Source organism: Scyliorhinus canicula, chromosome 5 (assembly GCF_902713615.1).
Source record: "Scyliorhinus canicula chromosome 5, sScyCan1.1, whole genome shotgun sequence".
Lineage (NCBI taxonomy): Eukaryota > Metazoa > Chordata > Chondrichthyes > Carcharhiniformes > Scyliorhinidae > Scyliorhinus > Scyliorhinus canicula.
In genome coordinates, this window is record NC_052150.1 from 53,850,902 (window position 1) to 53,866,295 (window position 15,394).

Below are 15,394 nucleotides of genomic sequence, written 5' to 3' on the forward strand. Positions count from 1 at the left end.
AAATAAAGAAGTTCATATCACTCGATTTGCTTTTTTAAAAAAACAGCTGTATCCTAACGTTGGACTGAAGTGACCTATGGAGAAAATATAAATTTCAAGTGGTTTAAATGTCATCTGGATGGAGTGGGTTCTGCACTTTTAACTTACTCTATTGTGTGTGTGGTGTGCGTGTTCAGTGTAGTGGAAGAGTTTTCGGTGGAAATGTAGGATGCTTGGTTCCTTCAGTTAAGTTCCTAAAAGAAACTCTATTCAATCTGGCATGCTTTTAGAGCCACTTTTTTTTGGTTCACCCATCGCCATCCCTTAATTCCATAAAGTGTTTCAGTGGCGATTGGAAGGAGACGCATGCTTTTTGCATCAGCTGCCGGCCAGCAAAATGCAAATGCTACTCAAATATTTGCCTATTAATAGAAATTCAAAGCTTGACCTTGATTGCTTGGTGAGCAGCTGAGCCATTTAGACCGAAGATTCTTGATTAGTACTGGACTGTTTGATGTGAGCTGGCTTTCTGGTGGTGATGGAGGGTAAGGTTGCTGTTTGCCTCTGGCCTAATTTACTTTTTTTTAAAGCTGGTTATTGCTCTACAGTTGGAAGTGCTTGTGAGGTTTGGAAATCTGGTTTCCGTTTGGCTTTCAGTCAGTCGATACTTTATGTATCAGCACAAGTGAATAATGACCACTTTGTGCAAGGGACTGGAGGACAGTCGTGGGAGCGTACCCCAACAATAGGTTGATGTTTACAAGAGAAAATTGGGGAGAAATTTGAGAGAATTTGAAAAACAAATTTTAAATTAATATCAATGATATGATGTATAACGCACACTTTAGTAAAGCTGCTTCAAAATTGGTTTTGAGCTATTTTGTTGTAACAGGTTACTGTTCATACTGTTAGGTGGGCATGTGTAATTTTGTTGGTCATCTTCAAACTGAGTAATCTGAAATGACACCAGAGCTACCAGTTGAAAATAACAGCTCAACATATTGCTGGACCAATTAAATCGACACCAAGAGTTGCATATGAGGACTGAGTAAAATCTATAGGAATCCTGCAGTGCTAATACTGGTTTGCTAGTTATATTTTCCCCATGAGAATAGTAGTCATTAAGAAATTATGTGGAGATGCCGGCGTTCGGAGCCGTGCTCCGAAAGCTCGTGTTTGAAACAAACCTGTTGGACTTTAACCTGGTGTTGTAAGACTTCTTACTGATTAAGAAATGAGACTTTCATGCTTGTATAGAAAACTAGTAAGACAGGAGAGATCTGTTGTTACTTACACATGCTGATGTTTTTTTTTGCCACAGGTATTGCTTTTACAGACCTACCGGTAAGACAATTATTTTCACAATATTTTTCCTAAGCCAGCATTTTCCATTTTTATTTCTTGTTCACATATGTTTTTCTAAAGGTTTGAGCTGGGTGACTGAATAATTTTATTACCGTGACAGATTCCTGTTACAACTTACTCTTAATTTGACTTGGTTTCAAATATTTTAAGCACTAAATCTCCACATTGTCTTGTTTTATGTTGCCTCATTTAAATTTTGGGTACTCTGAATTTTTTTTGGTGCAGAAAAACTGTTGTCAGGATGTGTCATGCATTTTGGGACCTTTTTACTTAATTCTTGTTGATCATTCTGATGGGAATGAATTACCAAACTTAAGTCACATTTATGGCTCTCGCAGAGAAATCATGAGGTTTGGTCCTATCCTTTAGTGTTATGTTCGCTCCAGAATTAATTAATACTTCAGAGCAGCAGCTTCAATATAAGACCTCTAGTTGTTTGTTCTTCAGGGGTGGGATTCTTCTGTCGACCGGTTTGTGACTATTGTATTTAATGGACTTGGCAAATTGAAGGCTTTCCTTGGGGGATATTATGGAGGTGGAATGAGAATAGCACAACTTGTGGCCTAATGGGTCTGATGCATATTTCTGAAAGTCGGAATATCTCTTCGGAACCTCCTTTTGACATTTATCATTAATAGTTGAGTTTAATAGCTGAGTTACCTGGAATCTTTCTCTTTCAAAATGCACAGTTACTAAATATTTTCGGAAAGTTTGGGCCTATGCTCCCTCCTGTTTCCCACAGTCTTTTCTCGGCTGCACGTACCATCAGAAGGTAATGGAACTGCTATCCAATGGAAAAGCGTACTCTTACTCATTACTTCACTCAGAGTTGCTTTGCCCTTCCAGTTGATGTCCAACATGCATGTTGTAAAAGCATCCAACCTCCTGTTTTCTGGGCTGGTCCATCACGCTCCTGATTTGTTCCTTGCAGATAGTGGACAAGCTTTGGTGAGTTACCTATGCAGGATTTCCAGCCTCTGACCTCTAGTAATTGTACTTATATGGCTGGTCCAGTTAAGTTTCTGGTCAATGGTAATGCCCAGGATGTTGATAATGGGGTATAATGTCAAGAGGAATTGATTGGATTCTCCCTTGTTGGAGATGGTCATTGCCTGGTATGTGTGTGACACATGTGTTACCTGCCACTTATCAGGCTAAGCCTGAATGTTGTCCAGGTATTGCTGTATATGGACATTCAGCATCTGAGGAGCTGCGAATAGTACTGAGCATTGTGCAATTATCAAAGAATATCCCCACTTTTGACCTAATGATGGAGGGAACGTCATTTTTGAACTGAAGATGGTTACCTTGAACACTACCCTGAGGAACTCCTGCAGTGATGTCCTGGGACTGAGATGATTGACCTCAACAATCACAACCATCTTCCTTTGTGCTGGATAAAAATCCAACAAGTAGCTAAGACTGATAACCCCCAACTTGATCGTTTAATCTTCAACAAAGTGATTTTGTTACAGTGAAAACATCTAACTTTCTTCATCTCTCTCACCCCTCCAACAGACTGATATATTTTGTGGAGAAGCCTCCTTTGATTTTCCAATCACTCCCTCTCTTGCTGGCCTGTCCTCTCTTGCACATTCCCAGTTTATAGCTTTTTCTGATTTAAGATTGGTTCGAAAGAAATGCTTTGACCTATGAACCAGTTCACAGTGACCCGCAATTTCTGCGGCTTGTCTGACAGTTCTAACTTTCTGTTCCTCAACATGAATTTTAATAATTGTGGCAACGTATCTTTAAATTTCTCCAACAGAATTATCTAAGAGCGTCATAGGTTTCTTCTATTTTAATGCTCGCACCCACCATTCAAAATAACTTTTCTTAACCCTTTCAAATTCAATGCAAGTCTGTCCAGACTGTTTTCTTACAGCTTGAAACTTTGTGTAAACCTCCGCTATCAGCTCATAAGCACGCAATATAACTTTCTTTACTGCCTCACAGTCCCCAGATCTATCCTCTGACAATGAGGCATAGACTTCACTCACCCTACCTACATGTTTAGTCTGTAAGAATAGGGTCCAAATGCCTTGTGGCCATTTCATCTGTTCAGCTATTTTCTCAAAAGCACAACAAAAATGTCTCTGCATCCTGTTCGTTGGAGTTTGGGAGAGCTTGTACATATCTGAACATCTCCCCACTAGTTTTGTAGATTCCTGGTTAATTTGCTGTCAGTCTAGATTCAATAAAATCTGAGATGGATTTGCAGGTATCATATCATTTAATAATAACTAACTTGCAAGGCTGACTCAATCCATAGGACAACAGGACACACACACTGTCTTCTGAGAGCCCAGAATAAAGAGAGAGAGTATACAAAGAAACTTCTGCTGATATATTCAAAATCACAGTAAGATTCACATATAAGCTTCCCATTGGTCATTCTATACACCTCCTGACCTGGCCCTATATCCTAATTGGTCACTTTGCATTGTAACCCCAGCATCCTTTTCACCATGCTCACCACGAGGTTCCCATCCCCCGATGGTTTCAAACAGGCTTTGGTTAAATCTCTTTGTCCTTTGTCTGTGAGCTCACGACCATCAGACCCTACTAACATCGGACCGGCCCTACCATCTATCCTATCTTAACTAATAATTCTAATTTTATCACATTAATTTATTCATTTCCTCATTCCCTCCTTTTATCATTTCATGATAAACTATCAGTCCAAGCCGCAGTCACGGCCCCTCATCTAGGAAAACTTGTTGCTGCATTTCTAAATCCTACTGCAGCACCTCATCGGCCCTGCATGCTCGTAGATCCTAACAGTCAAGACTCTAGGGGCGGCTATCTGTTTCACGGCACCCTGCATTTTACCCATCACGCATTTAAGGATGATCGTGCCCACAAAGATGCAGGCGAGATAGTCAAGAGCATAACGGTTCTGCATGACAAAAACCTGAGTTGAGATAATTCCCTGGTTATTGCCCCAAGGGCCCCTAAGGTCTCGTTTCCCAGGATGGTAAGGCCACAAATAAAATACTTCCTATCGTTGACCGCCAAGGAACCCCCCATACCCCCCAGTGTCTAGGCGCTCAGAATTCCCCATCCGGCTGAGTGGCCCCGGTTGGGTGCTGGAACCTGAGGTTTCTTCCAACCTTCGCAGAATTCGGCTGAGACTGACCGACGCGCCAATTTATGGTGCAGTATCCACTCAGTGGGGCAGGGGACTGTGGTGGGGACTAGAGTCCCGATAGCAATTTGGCGGGGAAATGGGAGTGACTAAACATTGGTCGCTGTGCCATTAATGAAAAAGTAGTATCCTTGCTCCGTGTACCGGCTGGCATCACAATCAGTATATTGATTGAGCAGGGAACCCCCAGTAGCCCATTTCATCCAGCTTCGGAACGCCCATTCGGGCCTCATAGCAATGCGGAACGCCCTAGACTCAACAGTGATATGAGAGACATTTGCCCAGCTACAAAGGAACTGGATGCCTAGCGTCAACGGGACACAAGTGGCATTGTAACAGGCACATTGACCTGATGTCAGGGTTATGCAATTATGCAACACTTTGGATCAGTACAAGTGGAGGACAGACATGTTATATTCATTTTCATCTCTACCAGCAACAGCCGTACCTCTCACTGCTGAAACAATTCTCGTATGACCAGGAGTCTCTATTGGGAGTGAAGGGGCTAGGTATATATGCCCTCCACCGTTGAAGCTTATCCTAGTGAGAGTGGGAATTATCCCGAGGAAGGGGAAGGCGAATAGCCGGTGGGCCGAACCTGGATCGTAAGGAAGAGTAACTTGCGCGGGCGGTGGCTCGGAACTCTGACAATGAACCACAGTTTGGGGAGTGCCCCAAAGCGGTGAAACAGAAAATAACCTAGACACCGATGTGGGGTTTGGGTAGCAGACAACCCTCCCCTGGCCATACAAGCGGTGGTAAATCTAGAAGAGATTCATACCGTCCAGGTTTCCCTCATTCCGGATCCTAAATAAATTAAGTACATCTCCTGATAACCTACGTCTGGTTGTACCTCCCCTCTTACACAGCCCTTCCTCTGTCTAGTCCCTCTTTCTCTCTCACAACCTCTTCCTACCCCCTCCTCACAGTCTGATTTTACATGTAAGGCATCAAGGTTAACACATCCAAAATCAAATTTACATATGCTCCAAAAACAAGGCAATGTCCATGCAGTCTTCCCTTCCCATCGTTGGGACCGGTGCAATTGCGTCATAAGTCCTGCATGGTCCGTTAACCGGATGACCTTCCATGAGTCGATACCACGTCCTCGTATATGGGGGCAGCAAAGAACGTCATCTTTGCAGAGGTGGAATGTCCGGGTACTTCGGTTGGGGTTACAGATGTAGATGATATTCCCCTGTTCCATTACCGCCGCCGATGTCACTCTAAGCGAGGCGATGCCGAAGATCACACAGGCGGCGTGTAGCCACCCCATCATGCTTCACACCTGTAAAATAGCGCTGGGGAAGGGAGGCAGGTTAGTGACCGACCTTTTACAGTGGTGGAGGTGGACCCAAACACTCCACCCCTCCACTTTAACTGCAGTGGGGGTGGTAAGGAGAACTTGGAAAGGCCCCTCCCATCGTGGCTCTAACCCTTTCCGAGTCCAATTTTTGACCATGACATAACGACCAGGCTGCACTGAGAGCGAGCTATGTGATAGGGACGGTGACGAGTGAGCTGCACGGACCTGGCGAGGGCGTTAGTGAGGGCTAGAACATAGTTAGTCCTTTCTTTAGTCAGATGGTGAAACTGGACCAATCTGGGAACAGGCAGGTTCCCAGGAGTTCTAATGGGCCTGCCGGAAAAGACTCGGCAGGAGAGAGCCAGGCCGATCCTGCAGGCGTGACCTACAGCTGAATGAGGACACCGGAGAGCAACTTAAGCCATGTCGGCCCCGTGTCCGCTCTTAATTTAGCCAATTTAGTTTTGAGGGTCTGATTATGTCTCTCAACCAACCCGGCTGACTGCGGTCTGTCAACACAGTCTAACTGCTGGCATATCCCCAACTGGGAGCAGAACTCCTTGTTAATCTGTCCAATAAAATGAGGCCCGTTAACAGAACTTAACTGAGCCGGTATTCCGTACATAAACACCTCATCACATTTTTACAGCCTTTGGCTCTCCGTCCTCTTCCGTCTGGTGTCATGGTCACCAGTGACGAGATGTCATCTTTGGTGAATAATGATGGGCCAAGCCTATCGGCATCATCCGAGCCATAGCCAGCGTACAACACATATTAAGGCATCCAATGATTATGCAGTATACAATTATAATAACAAGTATTAGCAATCCATGCATCAGGTAAAACCCCATGACCAAGCTATGAGAGATAACCCCGAGCTGAATCCGACTAGATAGATAGCCATCCTCAATGCTACCGTGTTGCCCTTAGGATTTATATCCTTCTTATAGTTATACTGACTAGCAACTATCCCTCGGCCTTGTCATTCGTGTTTACATGTCATGATTTGTAAACTGTGCAGGAAAATCAATGGTAAATGCATCCATCTCGCAGACCAGTGTCAATAGACCCTTTGTGAGGTGCTTTCCTCAAGTCCAATCACCGTGAACCATAGCTGGCGCCGCTCAGGAAGGTAACACAATAGCCATTCCGGTTGTTCCACTACCTCCAAGGCATCTGACTACCTCGGGGCAGTAGCACCATAAAAGCGTCCTCATGTCCCTTAGAAGCAGCCCACAACTCAGTCCATCAGCGACCAAAAGGTCCTTATCCCTCACTGGGATTTTTTTTTTGTAGGAAGTGCTTTCCGTTTCCCATAGGAATGGTAATTGCTGATATTTTGTATCATGCACTGATTATCTTGCTTTATTAATTGCAGGAGCGTCAACCAATCCTGTTTCTATTTCTGACTTCCTGACTCTGACGTCGAACATTGTACTGAATCATGTAGCCCGCCAGCCCTGGCTTACTTGAGACAATAGCTCCGTTTTCTTCAACCCCCTGTTGTCTGTTATCATTTTCCTTACCGCATGGAGTGTATACTTGCCATTATTTGTTTTTTCTTAAACACCACTCACGCACTTAGTACAGGTAACTTCTTGTGGTTAGAACCCAATTGAATTTATACATAACATTCCCAAACAACTTACAGGACATTTAGTCTGTAACAACTGTTATACTCTCCAATGCTATATTGGTTACAAATTTCCCCTCGCGGCAGCAAGCTGCCAATATTCTAGACCAGAGCCTCTCAAAGTGTGGTACGCGTACGTACCGGTACGTGGAGTGTTTCCAGAAAAGAAAGAGACAGTAATCCTGGATTGGCTTGTTTCGCTCACCGGTCCCTGGCACATTGGAAAAACTGCCGGTACGCCACATCAGATAGTTTGAGATGCACTGTTCCAGACTACTGTCATTTAAAATACGGGGGTTCCTCGTCAGTCACTGCTGTCTGCCGAGACCCTTAATAACTCCTCCGCGTAATACGTCCCTCCTGGAGACCACAGATCACCCATCAGCTAACGTCCCGTTAGAGATGTCTGACCGGAGGTTTCAGTATTCAGTAATAATTTGATATTTTGATTTGTTGCTAACCCGTAAGGTCTTTCTTCCGGGCTCTATCATTCAATTCCCTCAAACATGTAGCCAATTGTATCATTAGTTTTTTCCCATACTGTCTGAAACATTCTTCTGCAGAGTGTTGTTCAGGTTCTTCATCGGTATGATCGTTGCTTCATCTGAAACTAAAACGAACAGGTCAAAGGCGGAGAGGGCCCTATTTCTTAATTTGTATCTTCCTATCCGTGCTTGGATATTCCAGAAGTACCATCTAGCATAGCCCACGTACTGCCTCACAAATCGATACCATAAGTCTGTCACTTGTCTACAAGATTGCACAGCCTTTTAAAGTCACATTCTTGTCGGCCAAATTATTCTTGCAGTAATTGCACGTTGTCATTAATCTATCCCACTTACACTGACACTTATGTAGCATGGTGGTTAGCACAAATGCCTCACAGCTCCAGGGTCCCAGGCTCGACTCCCGGCTGGGTCACTGTCTGTGCGGAGTCCGCACGTCCCCCCCCGGTGTGCGTGGGTTTCCTCCCACAGTCCAAAGATGTGCGGGGTTACGTGGATTGGCCATGCTAAATTGCCCGTAGTGTCCCAATAGCAAGGCTAAGGGGGGGGGGGGGAAGCCGTTGGGCCACGGGTATAGGGTGGTTACGTGGGTCTGAGTGGGGCGATCATTACTCGGCACAACATCGAGGGCCGAAGGGCCTGCCCTGTGCTGCACTGCTCCATGCTCTTGGATTCAAAATCCCCCCTGTGGTCACAAACCTCAATCATTAAAGTTGCCTGATATTCCACAAAACAATCATGAATGCCCCAAATCTCCCTGGGGGCTGCAGCATCCCATCGCTGTCTTTGCAAATGCATTATCCATTCTCCTGATAACTCAGTATCTGACCGTGTCCTGGGTTTCATATGACTACTACCAGTCCAAACAATCGGGCTACAGAATGCCCCACAATCCAGACTTGTGGTTTCCTGATACTCACTGTGAACCATTTTAAACTGAGGGCCATTAATCACCGCCCTTGTTCTATCATTCCATACATTTAAATCTTTACTGATTACATTCCTACGCTCATTGCCCGTAGGCTGCCGATCGAGTATCATAATTCCTCTGTATTTGATCAATGTGACCAGATTTTTAAATTTTGACATAACTTCTTTTTGAACCTTTTTATTTAAATTCTGACATAACGTCTTTTTGAACCTTTTTATTTTCCTTATCCTTGATGTACATCATACAATTAAGGCCTGTTAAGCCTCCTCCTTCTGTTATGGCACCCCTGAGTGAGATGCGAAGAATCTCAAACTCCTCCTCTTTTGCTCACCCAGTGATCCAATCTGGTCAAAACCTTCCCTTGATACATTCCTGATAGTGCTACTGCATTTACTTTAATTACTTTATTTTGATGACGACCGGATTTGTATGAAAGTAAGATCCAAACATGACATTTAAACTTTATCAGCTGTCCAATCAATGCTGCTAACAGGTTTTAATTCACTGTCTTCTCCCCCATCGGATCATTCGTTTTAATTGTGATACAATTTCATTTGCTCCAGACACCATGCTGCCCTAATTCAACTGTATGTGTACTCAGAATCTGAACTAATCTTGTCTTCACATCTTACAGCTTCACGGATGATGTTCCCTGAAGTCTTAGTTGGTAGTTTCACCCAAACTTCCTCTAAATTAGCAATTGGTTTTAATATCTTAATTTTTCCTGCATCAATTTTTTAATTAAATATTTCCCTGCAATCAGATTCTCATTTCCTGATACTGCAATTAATTATCTTAATCTAACTTCTGGTCCAATATCTTTATTCTCCAAATCTCCTTCTTCAATGTCTATAACATGCTAAACATCATTATTTCTGCAAGTGACTTTTCGTGCTCATCGGGCACTAGGACCCTGCGGAGCCATGCAGTACAGCTTACACAAAGCTGTCTGCTTGGAAATCTCTGTGTCCATTTAGTGCTGAGCACATTGCCCACCGACAATTTATCATTTACAAATCCCAATTTATACAGTTTGATTTCACTTTTTGTTTTCTTCCTGAGAATTATGTTTAATTAACTCCCACATCATTATTCTGAAGAACTTTCAAATACTCCGTTTTAACTCTCACTTTAATACCTCCTAAAACACAACATTTCACAAAACTAGGAACAGAGGTTATCACATTCTTATCAAACAGACTCATTCATTCATTGGAGATCTCCATTCAGACAAAGGAATTCACATCCGTATACGTTCATTCATCAACACACAAGTCATTTATAACCCAATTCTGTTTCATTCAAACAACCCATATCTTCGCGAAGCTATAGTTGAACGGCATTGAACTGTCCGCAAACATTCCATCAGCGATCCTTCCTTCACTGAACTGTTTCGCGACATCACATCAACCCGGTACGGACCTTAACCAATTTTTCATCAAATTAGAATTGAACGGAATTGAAGTGTGCGCCAACATTCCATCAGCGGTCTTTTACTGAACTGTTGCGCGATATCACATCAATCCGTTAAAGACCTTAACCGAATTAAAGTATAATTTAATAGAGCCAATTTTTAATTTGCTACTCACATGCAACTGAGTAACCAGGCAACATCCCATCAGACACCAACTGAACTGTTCGCCTCATGCAACTGAGTAACCAGGCAACATCCCATCAGACACCAACTGAACTGTTCGCCTCATTCCAAAACTTAACCATACCTGCAATGACTGAAATAAAATCTTTGAATCCATCAGACTGACCTTTGATTTCGTCGAGGCAATCGAACCTAATCAAATGCGAGTGATTAGACTGTTAGCAGAATACGAGACAGAGGAAAATCGATATAAAAATACCGTGGGGCCCATAATTCCTCTCTCCCCGTCTGCGAGCACTCCAATTCTGATTTCGCAGATGAAAGGCAAGATAGTCGAGAAATCCCGGGTTTCGGCACCAAATGTAGATTCCTGGTTAATTTGCTGTCAGTCTAGATTCAATAAAATCTGAGATGGATTTGCAGGTATCATATCATTTAATAATAACTAACTTGCAAGGCTGACTCAATCCATAGGACCTCAGGACACACACACTGTCTTCTGAGAGCCCAGAATAAAGAGAGAGAGTATACAAAGAAACTTCTGCTGATATATTCAAAATCACAGTAAGATTCACATATAAGCTTCCCATTGGTCATTCTATACACCTCCTGACCTGGCCCTATATCCTAATTGGTCACTTTGCATTGTAACCCCAGCATCCTTTTCACCATGCTCACCACGAGGTTCCCATCCCCCGATGGTTTCAAACAGGCTTTGGCTAAATCTCTTTGTCCTTTGTCTGTGAGCTCACGACCATCAGACCCTACTAACATCGGACCGGCCCTACCATCTATCCTATCTTAACTAATAATTCTAATTTTATCACATTCATTTATTCATTTCCTCAGTTTCATGTCTAGAACCACCTTCCCCCACCGTCTGATCTAACCTTTTGATTTCTGCAGCCTTAGTGCGCAGATGTAAGTCCCTCTCTGTCTTTCTTCCCTTGTGGCTTGTTCCATTTCCCTTTTAAACTCCCTCTCTCTTTCCTCTCGTCCTTGTTGGAAATCTCACTCCCTTTCTCTTTCCCCTCTTTCACTTTTTTTTTCTTCTCGATCCTGTTGGATAGCTGACTCTTTCTTTCTCCTGCATCTTAATTTCTATGTCTCTTTGTGATTCAATTTTAGCTAATCAGTTTCCTCACTATTGGGTCTGTCTAACCCTGCCTGTATATTTAAATGGGTTGCTAGGCTTTCAATTACTTCAGTTTTCTTAGCCTCTGTAGATAACCTTAATACCAATTTCTCTGCTAATTCCATGAATTTTGCTTTAGATGCACTTTTCTAGTTGGCTAACAGTTTATCATCTACTTTCAAATAAGATTGAGCTAGATCAAGAGACATTTGTGCAGCCTTCTTACTTTAAATAACATTCTCACTTGGTTCCACTTGTTCCTCACTCATGTTTATATAGTCAAAAATCCCCTCCACTCAACGAATTCAGCATTTTAAGATCTAGGATTCGATGTCCCAATGTTTCTGTTCAGAGCAACGCTGATGTTATCTGCGAGGGTATCCCAATTTGAAACATCATTTTGTGGGGGTGTATAGTTTTCTTTTATTTTTGGAATGATGTGAGGAGTCAAGTGAAGCCCCAATAAGAATAACCAGCCTAATAATTAATGACAAATTAAATTAAAGAAAAGGTGAAGAACAGGACTACCGTACTCTAGGACGATTAAGTATAGGAATCACTAAAACACACAGTTTGTATAGATCGTACCCCTTGTTCCAAACTATACCGACAATTTCTGAGCTTCTTCAGAGTTCCTCCTTTCCAACTGCATCCAAATTTCAGTAAATCTATAGGTCAGATCCAGCTTATAATTGACACACAATACAGTACGAATAGTCAAGTCTGGGAAACCTCCTGGTCCAGCGAACATATTTAAACTGTTTTTGCGAAGGTTTCTGCACGACTTTGCTTTAAGACTTAGATGCTAACCTAGGCTCCTGGCTGTTAGATTTTAACTCTCCTCTCTTGGTGATGGGTGTAAATTGCCTCTCTGCTTCTGGGGGTACTGGCAACTATATAATCATTTGTCTAGACACCTGCATCTCAATATTTAAAAAAAATCTCAACCCATCATGCCGTGGTTACATTCTGGTTACTGCTGTTGCTCGTCAGATTTCTACCTGTTGCTGGGCAGACCCATGACAACCGTGGGTGTGATGTCATGCTTCAATTGTACAGAAGCTTGTTTAGTCCGCACCTGGAGTACTGTTTGCAGTTTTGGTCCCCCTACCGTAAAAAGGATATTATTGCCATAGAGGGAGTGCAATGAAGGTTCACCAGACTTGTTCCAGGGATGTCGGGACACTCTGATGAAGAGACATTGGGCGAACTGGACCTGTATCCTATAGAGTTTTGAAGAATGAGAGGTATTCTCATTGAAACCTGCAAAATACTTAAAAGGAATAGACAGGGTAGATGCAGGTAAAATATTGCCCTTGGTTGGGGAGACTAGAACCAGGGGGCACAATTTCAAAATGAGGGGGATGCCACTTAGGACCGAGATGAGGAAAAATTTCATGACGCAGAGGGTTGTGAAGCTTTGGAATTCTCTACTCCAGAGGGCTGTGGAAACTCAGTCATTGAGTATTTTTAAGGTAGAAATTGACAATCTTTTGATTGACAATAATGCAGAGGCTAATGGGGATAGTGTATGTCAGGGGTGGGCAAACTTTTCCGTGCAAGGGCCACATTCAGAAATTCACAATTTTAAAGGGCCGCATAGTATATTAATTAATAGTCCCGGTTGTAACCAATTAGCGTGCGGCATATACCTCAGCGCTTCCCCCTGCGGCATCCTGCCTTTAGCCCTCTTTTTCTCTACTTTTCAAAAATGGCGCTTCACCCGGTTATGATTCTGGGCGCCTCATATGGAACATAGAACAGTACAGCACAGAACAGGCCCTTCGGCCCTCGATGTTGTGCTGAGCAATGATCACCCTACTCAAGTCAACGTATCCACCCTATACCAGTAACCCAACAGCCCCCCCCCCCATTAACCTTATTAAAAAAAAAAATTATTAATTTTTTTTTGATGACTTGATCTTGGTGGGCCGCATAAAGACCTTTGGCGGGCCGCATGCGGCCCGCGGGCCGTAGTTTGCCCACCCCTGGTGTATGTGAAAGACATTGAATTGTCTGACCAACCATGATCGTATTCAATGGCAGAGCAAGCTCGACGGACTGAATCGCCTACTCCAGTTCCCATATTCCTTTGTAGCCTCTTTGTCCTCTTCACAATTTACTTTTCCTATTTACCTTTGTGTTGTTAGCAAATTTCACAACCATACCGTGGGTGGCTTCACCCATGTAATTTATATAAATTGTAAAACATTGAGGTCCCAGCACTGACCTTGGTGGCACTGCCAATCAGAAAAGATCCATTTATACCAACTGTCTCCTGTTGGGTACCAATCTTATATCCATGCCTATATGTTACCCCCTGCACCATGAGCTTTTATTTTCCACAATAACCTTTGATGTGACACCTTATCAAATGCCTTCCGGAAATCTATTTCCATAACCTACAGCACATGTAACTTCTTCAAAGAAATCCAATAAATTGATTAAACGTGATTTCCCTGTCACAAAACCATGTTGACTCAGCCTGATTACTGTGAGATTTTCGAAGTACCATGCTATAACATCTTTAATAATGGCTTCTAATATTTCCTTATGATAGATGTTGCACTAATTGGCCTGTAGTTTCCTGCATTCTGTCTCCCTCCCTTTTTGAATAAAGTAGTTTAATTTGCTATTTTACAATCTAATGGAACCTGCTCTGAATCTGAGAAATTTCACAAATTAAAGCCAAAGCGTTAACTATCTCCCTGGCCACTTTTTTTTCAAGACCCTAGGGTGGCGTTCATCCACACCCGTGGATTTGTCAGCCCGCATCCCCAACAATTTGCTGAATACCACTTCCCGGGTGGTTGTAATTTTTCTGAGTTCTGCCGTCCCTTAGATTTCCTGATTTGCAGTCATTTCTGGGATCTAACTTGTGCTCTCTATAGTGAAGATTGGTGCTAAATATCTATTTAATTCATCTGCCTTCTCCCTACTTTCCATTATCAATTCCCAGATGCACTTTCTATAGGACCACCGCTCACTTTGTCAACACTTTTCTTATTTAAATGTTTATAGAATCTGCCTTTATATTTCTAGCTTTCTTTCTCTCGTGCTTTAACCTTTCCCTCCATATTAATCTTTGTCATTCTTTGCTATTCTCCATACTCTGTCCAATCCTCTGACCTACCACCCATTGTTGCGCAATTATATCCTTTCTCTTTAAATTTGATACTGTCTTTAACTTTATTAGTTAACCACGGATGGTGGGTCCTCCACTTGGAATTTTTCTTTCTCATTGGAATGGATCTATTCTGTATATTCTAAAATATCCCTTTGTCTGTCACAGCATCTCAATTGACATATTGCTGAAATCTCATTTGCCAGTTCACTTTAGCTAGCTTTGTTTTCAAGCCCTCAATTTCCCTTATTTAAGTTTAAATAAGTTTAGACCTCGATGCACTCTTCTCTCCCTCAACTGAATATAAAAGTTAATCATATTCTGATCACTGTTCCCAGGGGTGCCTTCACCATAAGGTGATTTCATTTCTCATTGCACAATATCAGGTCTAGTATAGCCTGATCTCAAGCTCTAGAACATGCTGTTCTAAGAAACTATCCTGAAAACTTTCTATGAACTCCTCAACTGCGCTACCTTTGCCGATCTGATTTTTCCAGTCTCTTTCTTATGTAGATTAAAATCCCCCATGATTATTGCTGCACCTTTCTGACAAGCTACCAATATCTCTTCCTTTTTTCCTTGTCCTACCATGTAGTTATTGTTCGAAGGTCTGTACATCATTCCCACAAGTAACTTCTTGGCTTTATCATATCTCATCTCAACCTAAACC

General features: G+C 42.6%; 1 protein-coding gene across 3 annotated transcripts in view; it reads left to right on the top strand.

Annotated features, from left to right (window-relative positions):
- Positions 1–15,394, top strand: part of ranbp9 (RAN binding protein 9) — a 175,223-nt gene that overhangs the window by 99,905 nt on the left and 59,924 nt on the right. For all 3 annotated transcript variants that reach the window (XM_038797079.1, XM_038797078.1, XM_038797080.1), the window contains exon 5: positions 1,301–1,323. In XM_038797079.1, the coding sequence (XP_038653007.1) occupies positions 1,301–1,323 (23 nt within the window). The remainder of the gene's footprint in view (positions 1–1,300; positions 1,324–15,394) is intronic.